General features: G+C 42.4%; 1 protein-coding gene across 2 annotated transcripts in view; it reads right to left on the bottom strand.

Annotated features, from left to right (window-relative positions):
- pik3c2a (phosphatidylinositol-4-phosphate 3-kinase, catalytic subunit type 2 alpha) overlaps positions 1-14,183 on the bottom strand; it is a 43,428-nt gene that overhangs the window by 22,222 nt on the left and 7,023 nt on the right. For both annotated transcript variants that reach the window (XM_030096615.1, XM_030096616.1), the window contains exons 3-4: positions 3,933-4,030; positions 2,351-2,511 (exon numbers count right to left, since the gene is read on the bottom strand). In XM_030096615.1, the coding sequence (XP_029952475.1) occupies positions 2,351-2,511; positions 3,933-4,030 (259 nt within the window). The remainder of the gene's footprint in view (positions 1-2,350; positions 2,512-3,932; positions 4,031-14,183) is intronic.

The raw sequence follows: 14,183 nt of genomic DNA, 5'->3' as shown, positions 1-14,183 counted from the left end.
ACTACTCAGCCATGCACGCATATGTGATTATCTTCGGAAGGTCCATATTGTGAAGTGAAATCACTGTTTGCTTTTCAGTTACACAAGAAAATGAGCCGAAGGATAATGTAATATCCTTCTGCATTATTGACAGACGGTTACATAATTTGGACAATTTCCACATCAGATACAAGATGGCAAAGAAAACCGAGAAAAGAAAAAAAAATGAAGGATTGCAGATTAAATCGGCAATTTCTGTGTCATTTTAAACATCGTCTTCCCAGAAGATGACAAGATCATCAGTTATTAGAGCAACGGAGGCACAATGAAGAGAGAAAAGACAGAAATTGCATTGAGAGAGAAAAAAAAGGCAAATATGAAAGAAGAGCGCTCTTCCCATTCCTCTATCTCTTTCCATCTTTCTCTGCAGTTCTGAGCAGAACTGAGGCCTATTGTTCTGGGGCGCAGATTTGTCTCTAATCGCAGGAATTCGAACACCAACTATGTGGGTCAACGTGCCGTTAGCCGCGTCGGAAGTGAACCAGGGAGAAAAAAAGTGGAAAGAGGAACGAGTACATGGGGAAGTGACCCTGACACCGGGATGAAAAGAGACGACCTCAGCAGAAGCAGGAAGACGAGGCGAAGCAGGAATCAGAGCAGGAAGCTTGGAAAGTTCAAGGAAAGCAGTAAATATAGACAGTAAATCATGTTGTGGAACTGGGCTGTTTGAGCTCATGTGTGGGTCAGTGGGACAGAGCTACACCGGCCAGTAACAAACTAAAAACCATTTCCAAAATGGTAATCAACCAGGTTAGATAGACGGCATGTCATTTAAAATGTGACGGACGGGTCTGGAGATCGGAGGATTGCAGGCACAAACACTACTGGGACCAAGACGTCCTGAGAGTGGTGCTCCAGCTGCTCCGAGCACCGGTGGTGTGTAAACAGAGCCGAAAAACACAACGAAAGTTTTGTCGTTTGTATCTCAAATATGTTTGTTTGACCATGTGAAAATATGTCCCAGTGGAATTAATGCAATAAGATTCAAACCAAGAAAAACACGGGCCTCAGACATGTCAACAGAGACGGAAGTTGGTCGTGGAAGACTGTGACAGACAGGAGTTCACTCGGTCGCACAGCTGAAGTAACATATTTGACAAAGGAGCCCAGCGGACTGGCAGACAGCTTCAAGTGTGTTTGGCTTCAGACCCCTCAGGATCTGTCAGTCACAGGTTGTACATTTGTATGTGAATAACGAAGGAGTTGGCAAATAACAGCTCCACAAACACGGAGGGAAGGTCACGGGGGACCTTGTGGATAAAAAAAAAAAAGAAAAACTCTGCTTTCTTTCACCCAACATGGCTTCTGAATGGTGAGAGTACAGAACTTTATTTGTGCAGAAAAAGGAACGTGGTATACTTCCCACGATAGAAAAAATGGAAAGGAGAAAAATGAGGTGGGGAGGAGGGGTGAGGAGCTTGGCAGCTGCGAATGTCGTTTCCTCCTTCAGAGCTCTTATCAGCAATCTGAGCTGCTCACTGTTAAAGGCAAAGGGGTACAACGTTTCTCTCTTTTGTTCAGAGCCAGATCAACGGTGATGTCGACCAGTCATAAAGAGGATTTTAGACTCTCATAGTCTACTTGATGTCTGTTAAAAATCTTTAAAAAATAATATTAATGGCATATTTTTATGGTTCATTGTTTATTTACATTTTATGTACAAATGAGTGACTATTAGGGATGACTGAGTGCAGAAAGTAAGTTTGCAGACTAGGCAGGGCTTTCTTCGATCAGAGGGGGAACACGGGCAGGAGTTGCTTCAGCCGTGAAACTGACTTCTGCACTTAGACACATGAAAAACTCTTCAGTAAACAAGGTCTGGAATCACAGCTGGCAGCATGGACTCAATGGCGGGGATGCTTGGTTTGCGTGACACAGAAAAAGAGGGAAATGTGCAACAAGGCAGTGATGGGACTGAGTAAGAGCAGCCTGCGTTGAGTAACACACTGAAGGCTGCGGTGCATAAACACTTCATTACAAAGGTGAATTCACTTCCGTGAATGAGGTGGTGTAAAGACTAAAAACCTATGGTCATTTATTTTGTTGTTTTACATCTGTGTAATGTGTAAAAACATCATTTAATATGGATTCACATGCGCAGAGGAGAAAAGAAAATACATTTGCAGTAGTGGAAAGTTGGCAAAAAGCCACTTCTGGTGTGATCCAATGACTATAATTGATGTTACATAATTTTTCTGGTGAAGGAAAGAGGATTCATGTCGAATAAGGCCTTTCTATCAGCGAGCGAGAGCAAGATATTTACACCTGACACAAACACGATTCAGACATTTGCTGTGGGTTGAATGCTTACCGTCACAGGTGAAAGTCACAGGCTGCTGAGAGTCGGAGATTTCGATGGAAACCTTGACAGAGCAGCTGCTGTCACCTCCACTGTTCCTCTGGGTGATCACGGGGCTGAGAACGAAGCCGGGGTTGGTTGCAATGTCGTCATGAGGGAATTTGGAGCGCAGGCTGATGGAGGGGGAAAAAAAGTCTGAGTCAACAGATTTTTTTCATATTTTGGTTCACTGGGCCAAGCAGCAAATGAATCAGATTGCTTCGAGGAGAATATTGGATGCAGCAGTGTAATAGCAAAACTGTAAGGATGCAGAGATGGAAAATGTCTGCAAATGGAGACGTGATATTGAGTCATTTAAATCATACATAGGCTCAACTGTGAATTACTGAGTGGAGAGAGGTCAGGTTACTTGTAATTGCAAGCTATGTGAAGCATTTGTGATGTGACGAGCATGCGGCTGGGCAGAGGACCGCGGGCGTCGACTTCTTCATCACGAGAACGGATTCCCTCAGCGTGGCTTCATCGTCCCTCCACCCAAACTAACTACTGGAGTGAGAAACTCTGCACAGCCTCAGGAAATGAGCTGCGCTTCAAAAACGTACAATTATGTGCACAAAGATGTGGAGGTATGCATTCACAAGAAAAATGTGTCTTCATGCATGATATTTAAGGAGCTGGCCAAGAATGATGTGTTGTTGTTTGGCACTTTCATACTTATAGCTAAACCCTGCAGATCAATACAGGCAAACTACAATCAAATGAGATTTTAAGTTTTAATTTTGGGGACTTGAATCTTAACACGCTCATGTACTAAATCATTTCACACCATTCTCTGTAATCAAGGGCACATGGTGGTTTAGCTGTAAGCTATCTCGCCTTGTAGTGAGCAGACTGCAGGTTGGTATTCTAACCCTCAAAGCATGCAGCGGACTTTTATTTTTGTTAGCGTGTTTTCCAAACCGTCATGTTTCAGTCTATCTTAAATATATGTTTAAAAAGTTCAGCCTGAGAAACAAGCACTCCCATCAGGGCTGAACAACACTGAGTGAACATGTCACAGGGTTTAGCTGATGAGTGATAAGTATGAAAAATGATGGTCATGTCTTTTGCTGTGAGATTTGTTTTTTCAAATAACAGTGTTGCTTCACTTGCCCCTGATTTGCATCAGCTGTGACTGGGCTTTGTTGTTCTATTCCATCACATGTGTAGCTCAGATGTGCAGTTCCTCCAGCAGTGCTTCAGAAGTCGACCAGTTTGTTTTTGTTGTTGTTGTTGTTTTTGCTAATTTTTGTATATTTGACTTCTTCTCTATGGCTGCCAGGTTTACTATTAATTAAAAAGTATTTCGTTTACAATTGCAGTTCTTTTTTAACCCTTTTTGTGTCTATCTTTGTTCAGATTTAAAGCTTTAAGTGACCGTTTGCACCACTACAAAAAAAAACAATTACAATCTAAGTGGGTCGCACTTGTGACAAATCGGTATCCTGCTAAACGTCAACTTCTGTACGAGTTATTAGCCATTAGTCGATGTCAGAGATATTACAGTGTCAGAAACAAAGGAAATGTTGCTCCAGGCCAACAGGAAGGCTCTTACGCTGCGACGTCTTCACAGAAGGCAACAATCTCCAGGTTCTGAGCGTCCCGCTCCTCAAGGGCGGCGTTCCTCACCAATCCTTTTCCTTTTCCCTTCTCCTACCGCAGGAAAACAGAAGGACAAACATGCACACACAGTCAGACAAGTAGTAAGACACAAAGCAAACCAGTAAGCATGATTTCATTCTTTGAACAAAAACAGTCAGACAGGATGCAATAAGGTTGACCGCCAGTGTGCCGAACTGAATCATTTCTCTCTGGAAAATGTCCACATAAAATTTACTAGTAGCACCTTAACAGTGCTGGCAAGAATCACAAAGGTTTTGGTCTTTACAGTGATTCACTGGTATAGAGCGGGCAGTTTTATTAAAAACACATCGGAGCTCTAAATATCACACAGTGAATAAACATGTCAGCAACAGTAAAGGCACAAAAGGCAGCTCCATACATTAAGAAGTCAGCTCTTTTTGTTTTTGCGCCATAAAATGTGACAAAGCACTAGATTGACCTTCAGGTTCAGCAATGTGAGCATATATCTTTGAGTAAAACATGCTTCTGCACTCAAGAGCAAAAAGCACATTTCTTTCTTACGCTCATTAGATCACAATTATTTTGCTAATCATAAAACACTCGAAGAACTGAGTTCAAAGAGACATAAATCAGCCTCTCTCTTTCGTTCTCCCACATACACGCAAATCCTGAGACAGCTCCTCTGGGACCGACTCTCAAAGATTCCTGGAGGCTGGCCTGCTGCCGGGAACTCGCAGTTACATTCTGCTTTTTAACTGCTGTCTGACTGCCAGCGGCAGAGGAATGTGCTTCCTGTGGCACAGGAAATGAGAAGTGAAAGGGCCCCGCCCCTTCCTGTCCCCGGCCTGGGGTCGTCTGCAAAAGTGCTCAGTCACAGATTGGGAATCAGTGACTGTGACATCATGGCCACAGGGCGGGGGGAGGGGGGCTATGCAAACATTAGAGGAAGTGAAAACTAAAGGGAATTATATATGCATGAACGATCATTTGTGTCACGGTTCATTTATCAGGGGGCGGCTCGTCCTCTCTTAATCCGGAGTGCTTCTGAACAGTCCAGGTGAGGGCAGAGAGCCGGCTTCTTACAACCAGAGCCAATGAAATAGAAAACACAAACAAAACGGAAAAAGAAAAAAAATGCTGGCTACATTTGACATTTTGTATGTTTACACGGAAAAGGAAAAAATGCCCAAAACAATGTGGTTTTCATGTCAGGCCACTAGTGGGTGTTGTTAGTTGCTTCTGTAATGAAACCATACACACATACACACAGAATAATACTCTATAAACATAAACAATGGTGACGGACGTATGTACAGACAGACGACCACGTTGGATTGCTGTAACGGGCGACTCAGCGATAAAACGATCCAGTCCCAGGAGAATACGGACTGGGAGTCAGACTCCTCCTACTGCTGCATGTGCAGAAGAACTATTCACTAACGGAGCTTTTCTGAAAAGTTCCATTTTGGAAAATCTTTCCAAAAAGTTGCACTTCCAATGGTCCCCAACATCATTGTCAAGTAAAGAGGAACCCAAAAGGCTAAGAAGTTTTTTTGGTTTTCACTTTAAAAGGTTGTGTAAATGAGGCCGAAGCCGCTCATTCCATTTCACAACCCCATATGAATCAGATGTTCAGTTCAGCATCACAGCACTGCGTTATGTGTGCTAATTTTGAACTATTTGAACTTTAAAACCAAATATTTAACATCTTTGATCTATCTACATCCAATTTCTTCAACACAAAGGATTTGTCTGTTCTGATTAATTTTTTCATGAGTTAAAAAAGGTAAAAAAAAAAATTAAAAAAAAAAGAATTCAATTGATTTCAAGCAGTCTTTGTGATGTGTACGTTGCACAATTAGAGGGTCTCAATTTCATTCTCTTGATAACAATGAACTTGGCATTTCTGCATCTCAACTGCTAAAAATGTGTGAAGACCACACATAAATCTGAGATAAAATAACAGGGCTGCAAGTAACAATCTGCTTCACTGTCAATGTTAACCAATAAGAGATCGGCTCCCGACATGTCAAAAGATGGCTAATCAGAAAACAATCCCAGAAAAGCTACTTCAGTTCTATAAAATTAATGAGATTAAAGCACCCAGCAGGTTCATGTGGAACATCATTTAGACCATAACGGTGCAGCTGGAAGCAGAGCGCTGACCTAACATAACACCGGGAGATGAATATGTGAGGGCAGCATGGTGCTTTGAAACGAGGCCAAAACCTGAAACCAAGCCACCTGCATGTCCCAGCAAGGGAGCGAGGAGCGAGGGATCCCTGCATGTGCCAGTTCAATCTCACATGGTCCAAATTCCTTGGGGACTCGTTTGAAATTAAGAGGAGGACACTAAAATGGCTTAAATTGTATTTAAAAAAATATCGACATTCAAATGACACGTCCAGGAATGTTACAAGCCTGAGTGAAGGCCCGTCCATGCTTCACATGTCCGCGTGGGTGCGCGTTGCGCGTTGGTCCGCGTGACGTAAAAATCGTCATGAATTCCTGTCCGCTAGGGTCCGCGCGGACCGGTCCGCGGACGTCCGCGCAGCAGCCAGAATTTGAGACCGCGTTGCGCATTGCGCGCAGGTCGCGGAAGTGTACGCATGCGCCAGAGCGCCATAGCAAACAAAACATGACGGTAAAAGTGAAAGTAGACGGAGCTCCAGCCTGATGGCTCCACTTAAAGACACGGAAAGAGTGAAAAACTCGTGGAAAGAGAGAGAGACTGTCTGGAGGGAGGAGGAGGTCTGCAGACAGAAGTGAAAAAGTAACTAATCGCTCCGGCGCTGCCCCGCGATTCAGAAACAGAAAAAAAAAAGGCTAAATAAACTTTAATACTTAAAGATAATATACTGACAATGTATGTGCTTAATTTTCTCTAAATAATCCGTAATAAAGGAGCAGATAAACAGTCTGTAGTGCGGGAAAAGCTTGTCGAGGTTGCGTGGATCACCGCGCCTGCATGAGACGCGCACAGCTGAGCTCAAAATGTAGCATGGGACAAAGCGCGTCCGCATCGGTGATGCGCGGACCTTCCAAAGCGGACGCGGAAACGCGTACATGTGAAGCATGGACGGGCCTTAAAGGTCCGAGTTAATTTTTTTTTTTTAACAGTAAATTTCTGATGGAAAACACAGACTTTGTACTTTCAAGCAGGTAAGATAAGAAAAGTCAAACATAATGAGGTGAAAGAAATTGAGAGAGAAAAAGGCAACAATTAAAAACAAAAAGAGAAATGGAATAAACGCAGACTGTTGAAAATGCCAGAGAGAACGTGGAGGAGCGGAGCACATTAAGTGTGTTTATGCTTGTAGTACAGATTCAACAAAAACAAACATGGGAAGATAATCCAGTGAGACTGTGTTTAGCTGCTTGTCACACACACACACACACAAACACAGCGCTGTACAGTAAGACAGGCCTGTCTTTGTTTAGCTCAATCGATTTTGTTGGACACTGAGCTCCTGGATCTGAAGTCATGGGAAGTGCGCCATGTGAATCACACGTTGACTAACCTTGCATCCTTTCTCCGGTTTTGCTGCGATGTGTCACAACGCTGACCGTAATACTAGGAACAATTGGTACAGCAGAGAGGACGACTGCAATCCTGACTGCGGCTGGTCTTCGGGGGTCACAGAGTGTGTGTTGTGGTATGTGACAGAGAGGGCAAGTCACAAAGAGCCTCTCACGTCCCGGATGACCCTCGGTCTGGTCGCGGCTTTCATCTCCTTAAACCGCCATCAGGATGAATCTCAACAGATTTCTGTATGGCTGAGCCGATTAATGACAGATGTAAACAGAAATGACTATAATCCACTAAATTCAGACGTAGAATCTGAGTTATAGTTCAGATAATCACTGCAACAACAACAACTGCTAATGTACAGATATGTTTTTATTGCTGAATTTTTCCACCTGAAGCTCATGAATTTTCCTTGTTGTGATCCATCTACACAGACCAGACACTTTCCAAACCTGGCGAGCGCTCTGATATAACCGTCTCCACCACTGTGTACATTGGTGAGGCTGGAGTGTGGAACAGAGGCCGTTTTGTCTGGGGTGTCCTACATCACTTCGCTGGCCACATTCTGCTCATGAGTGAGACATAATCGATCAGGAAACATGTGACTGTTGCTTCCACCAGATGACACAGCGAGACAACTATTCATGCTACTTTCTGGGGAAACTCAGAAGGAGGGCAGAGGAAAACTGTTAAGCAACTTTTCTGACTAAAAGTAGTGGAAATAAACTTTGGAGAAGCCTGAAGTTTTATTAGTTTGTTTAGACGAAGGGCATATTTTAAGCAGAAAGCACATGAAATACTAGTCGTGCTGAGTTACTTGTATGAGTTTCTTCAGCAATAATGTCATAGTGATTTGTTTCACAGCTTTGTACTGCTGTGGTGATCATTCAAAAGAGTCAAGATCTTGTAATCTGAAATTAGGATGTATCTAAAATGAACAACACTGCCAACATAAAACAGACAACCAAAAAAAATAAAACCTAGGAGGTTTTGAAGCTGCGAGATCAAGGTGTCCACTATCTGAAGTGAAGCATATCAGCTCCTGTTGCACATTTCATGCTCGCTCTGTGTTTCTGAACAAGGCCAAACTGAAAAGGCTACATAGCTGTCTTGTCTCAAAGTAACACAAAGAAGAATGTGGGGAACTTGAGGCACATTTTGGGGCCTCCCATGGGAAAACGCACTCACAGAAATGCCTGACTGAACACTGGAGCAAGTGAAATTTCCATCACAGCTCCAACTGGTGGCTGGAGGTAATTCCATGCCCAGCGTCCGTATCGAGTTGCATGCGCACGTCTCGATATCAGACACCTTCTTATGAGTCTGTGCTGGTGAAAGGAGATTTACTTTAGCCTCACGACTCGAAACATACACCGAAATAACATCCAGCAAGCAATAACACAACATCTACCAAGCTTTTTGTTCTAAATAAACAAGCAGTAAAGCAGCTTTTATTCAAGTAGTAAAAAAAGTAGTCAGAAATAACCCAGAGTTTTTATTAAATAATTATTGCAGTGTTGCCGACTTTCGAACAGGAAAAGAATTGTGGGTGTCAGCAAAACACAAGGACAAAGTGCAGTCTTGTCAAGGTATCACATTACAATGTAAATTCATGTGGGAAAAAGCTGAGTGAGACTGTCCTGCTGTCCGAGTAATTATGGACAAGATATTTCCTGCTTGTAATGGATTGTGCATACAGGTCAGAGAAAACGTTTTCCCAACACTTACTGACAGCCAGTCACGCCAATTTAAGGAAGAACCCCCAAGACGCTCACCCAGTTACATCAGAGAAACCAATATCTGGCAAAACACGAGTACTTCTTCTTTCAACAAGGAAGTGACTGATGGGTGTTCATTCATACTTCCTGTCATAAACTGAATTCTGGATAAAATGGACAAAGTGATCAGACATTGGAGGCTGAGGATTTCTTTGATTTGGCAAATAGCTGGAGATAATAATGCTTGGCAAAGGACTTAAAAACTGTTCAAAACGTGTTATTGGTATCTGGATTCGACTTGGTTCCTCACTCAGTGCTTCTTCTGTTTTCTGTCAGCTGAACACGGTCAAAGGTGAGGAGACACAGAACTGTTTGCCCAGTGAGTCACACATTTAACAGGAACCTGGGCCACATCGCTGTACCAGAGCATCTTCTCAGCCAGCTCTTCACTGCCAGGAGAGAGTTTATCGAGTGCTGTGTGGGCTGCAGCATTTCATAATTGAGCACAAGGTGTAATTAAATGACAATGAAAGGAAAAAGGCACAGAGCCTAGAGTGGGCTGGTGTGGAGGTGTTAGACATCTGAAAGAGATTCTGCAGGTTTTCAAGTCTTTAGGGGGAAGATTTGACAGCGTGAAAAGAAACACTGAGCATGAAGGCACAACATTTTCTCTCTCAAACACACACACTCACTCAGTTATCTTACATCAGAGCACATGTCGAGATAAAAATCAGCGTGCAGGTCATTCTTAAGGAGGATCAGACACAGAAACAAGCATGCACATGCTCAAACAATCTGCTAAGGGCAAATTATGTTCTTTGGAGTGTTTTAGTCCTGATCTACGAAATAAAATATTTTTTAAAAATCTGCAAAAGGTTGGTCACCATCGTTACTATATTACTGAAAAGTAGAACTTGTTTGTGCCATAACTGTAACTCTTCAGATTGACATACCGTTTGTGGGTTGGTTAAATTCATGAAAACGTCTGATTAGGTGGAACGCACACTCTTTGACAGTATGTATGTGAGGGTAAGTAACATGAATCATCAGTACCTCAGAGTGGGAAAAAAAATTGCAGTGCTGTTTTGTAAACATCAGGAATGGTTCATGAGTGTGACAGTTGTAATGGAGATTCAGATATTTGTTTGAGTGCTGATTGTTGGCAAACTTCTGCATTCACTTCCAAGACCGCAGCAAAGGATTAGTATCCAGGCATGGAGGCTGTCAGCCAGACAAGAGACTGAGAACAAAGTGAGAAAAGAAGGGTCAAATGAAAAAGGTCATGCACAACCCAATGAGAGAAGGTGAAGACAAGAACAGCACGAGGTGATATGAACAGCTAAAATAAAAGCAAAGGGGGCAAAATACATAGAACAGGAAAATAAAGACTGTAAGCAGTAGAGAAAGCGGGGCAGACCCTACAGCGGATAATGTAATTGTGACTCCAAGTCTCCAAGTTCACGCTCATTTGTTCCATTTAGCACCCCGCTGCCCACACGGCCACGTCTTATGGCACAGTACAGCCAAAAATAACAAGTCATGGGAACTATAGGCAGTCTTGTAACCACCAGAAGAGTCATAATGGTTAAACTAGAATTAAAAAAAGAAAAAGAAAACTCTTGTGATGGTGGGGGGAAAAACAACTTCTGCTTCAGGAAATGCCTGGAGATTTTTAGCATCATGTGAGACAAAAAAGAAAACCAAACCCCAATAAAAATGATCTACAGAGAATCCGTTTTGTAAAAGCACCAACGCTGTTCATGTGGTTTGCACAAACATATCAACTTGCACTCAGTCAACCTGCAACCACAACTCCAACCAGCATTTCAGTGTATGCTGTTGTGCTGCAGAAGGTTTCACAAACCTTTTAGAGCAGGAGCGGTCTGATGTCTGAACCTGTACGGTAAATTAACCCTAACATTTCTCTGTACCGGCTGGCCTACATACCGGCTGCAGCTGGTACGACCCATGCACAGTTTCCTTACAGCAACTTATAAAGGTCTATTTGGTAAGACCAGTAAAGTTCACCGTCATTTTTGCCGAGTCAGCAAGTCTCTCCTGTGAGTGTTTTTTGTTTTTTTTTTCCTTACTGTGTGTGAGTGTGAAATCCAATGCCAATTAGGCTAACTGCCTTAATCTTTTGACACAATGTTAACTGGGATAACATCCAGCTCTTGTGATCATAACTTGCACATACCACTTTTTTTTTTTTTTTTTTTTACAGACCACATGCTTCAAACGAGACATAACCACACTGCCAAACTCAAACTGCGTTTATGTCCCTCTGGATCTTGGCCAGTTGCCATCAGCTATAAAGGGATGTTTAATAAACGAGGTTACCGATAATATGATCCTTCAGCATGAGATATTATGAAAAACTGACGGGATTTATTGGAGATTTCCTTTCTGGCTCATTCTCCTTGCAGCTTGACAGAACTTTGATCAAAAACAGACTTGCAAAGTCAGCTGATCACTGATTAGCTGCTCTGCTGGGAGATGACGTCCGTAGGTGTCAAGCTGCCTTCAACTGGTATCAAGACACTTTCAGTACGACTACCAGAGCACAATATCAGACTCAATATTGGCATCTATGCCACCGTCCTCTAGTTCTACACAGTTTCAACACTGAATGGATGAATGCATGTTAAAGCAACAACTCCGCAGAGGCTGTAGGTGTGATCATGTTCTTCACTCTAAGATCCTTATTGGCAAGATACATGAAGTCTTAACTGCATACAACATCTGATCATAGTTCAAACTGCGACACGCCACAGGTATTTAGACTTCACTCAGACACAGTCCTCCAGGAGTCGTCTTCTACCTGCATGAGAGTTGAGTTGGCATAGAAACTCAAAAGGGTTATTTGTGAGGGCGTCGTGTTACTACTGTGGGGCACGTGAGACCTGTACGGACTTGTTCCTGTTTATCAGAACATGGGCGCCGACTGCCAGGCAAACACACAGAACAAAGAGAGCATGCAAAAACGCACGCCGCAGTAATCTTACGCATACAAAGACTGCAGACACGGCAGATGCAAATTAAGAAGTGAGAGTGTGGAGCCGATATAACTGAAGCGCACCGACCTACAGTGGCTCGAGTTTCACAATACAGGAGTCTCATCACCAAACACAGACATAACATATGGGCAAGAGTAAACAAGCCCTGTTTCATTATTTCCAAGGAACGACATTCCTAAACTCTGAAAGACACAGCTGGATACTCAGACTGGACAAGCTGCATTTGACAAGTGGGCAGAGCCCTAACAAGAACTGACACACTTCCTTCAACAAATATCTGAAACAGATCTCTGAGGACTGGTCTTTTTGAGCTGACTGTTCCCAAACTATGTTTAAATGACTTTGCTTTGTACAACCATGAGGACTGGCGGAAACCAGGTGATGCTGCAGCACTAAGAGAATAATTATTACTCTTGTGAGAAAAAAGCTGCAGAGTCGTAATGACACAGTGAAACACAATGAACAGGAAGTGTCTTGAAAACTCCACGCACACTGAAACAATGTCAACACCTGCCGTCAAACACAGGAGCTTTAACCACTAGTGGCCATGAAATGCAGATTTCAGATAGGAGTTCATGTGTTCCAGCTCTAAGGCACCGTTCACGCGGCAAAGTTTTAAATGAAAACACATTGTTTTTGCATGTTTGTTTAACATTTGTTTTACACGTCAACATTTGATATTATATTTGATATATTAACACTTTATTTGCTTCACTGCTGTGATTTGGTGCAACAAGGCAAATTGACAGATGGTTCTTCAGTTGAGAAATACATATTTATAGGCAATAATATCTCATGCCACTTGCCCATGGCGCTGCCCCAAATGAACAATTTAAATATTTATTTCTAGAAATTAGATCACCCCTGTCTTGTTCAGCAAAAACCAAACACAAAATACGATCGAGTATAAATGGCAGCGTGAAACAGTGATTAATTCTCCACAGTGCAACACTTGATTACAGGGAATAGATGACTTGCTTGTGCTAACAACATAATTGAGCAAGACAGATTAATCACCCATGACACTATCACCTTCCTGGTATTACGGAGGTCCATTTCCTGTGGCAGACTTGATCTGCCATGGCATGGACTCCACTAAACCTCTCAAGGTTTGCCGTGGTATTTGGCATGAAGACGTTATCAGCATATCCTTCAAGTCATTCCAGTCGTGAGGCGTGGCCTCAATTGATAAGGTTGGTTTGTCAATCAGACAAAGGTCTAAAAAAAAAAGGCCAAGTCAACAGCCTCAGGGTCACTGATGTGCTTTATAATACTGTGGTGAATCACATCGTTTCAATAAAGGAAACTCAATGATCATAAAAATCCTTCTAGAACTGAAGCAAGTAGTCATGAGATACTTGGCTCTCAAATGGAAGCCCAATGTTGCACAAATCCCTCCTGTGTGGGCACAAAAAAAATGTTCCTGTATTCTAAAATTGCGTTTACAAAAATGTTTGTTTAAAATGCAGCAAATATGATAAATCTAGCACCACCAAGTAGGGCTGATGTAAGACATGGCGTTCTGCTGATCACAAAGGCTGCTATTACAAACCTCCATCCACCCTGTTGCTTATTTGAATAAAATGGACATTTTGCTTGAATTTTGTATCAATACTGAAAATTATGCCAATCTCCAGAGGGGTTTCATTACTTTACAGTTTGAATCATCAGAAAATCTGATGTTTTGTCCATTTTCGACAATTGAAGTCTTTAAGGATAAAATATTGTAATTCTCATCTTTATTGATTTAGCAAGTAAATGAAACTGTATATTTACACTGAATTCACAAATAGCTGAAGAATAACCATTTCATAATTCGTGACCCATAATCCAAGTAGCTGACTGTTTCACTAATTGATGATTCATTGAAGAGCAAAGTAGTGCTTTGTTGCAGCCCTTGCACAGTCGATGCAATAAGTGACTACCTACTTGCAACACTTATTTTGCAGATGTAACAT

This window comes from Salarias fasciatus, chromosome 7 (genome assembly GCF_902148845.1).
Source record: "Salarias fasciatus chromosome 7, fSalaFa1.1, whole genome shotgun sequence".
NCBI lineage: Eukaryota > Metazoa > Chordata > Actinopteri > Blenniiformes > Blenniidae > Salarias > Salarias fasciatus.
Note: the sequence above shows the minus strand (reverse complement) of the source record. Positions and strands in the feature narration are given on the sequence as shown.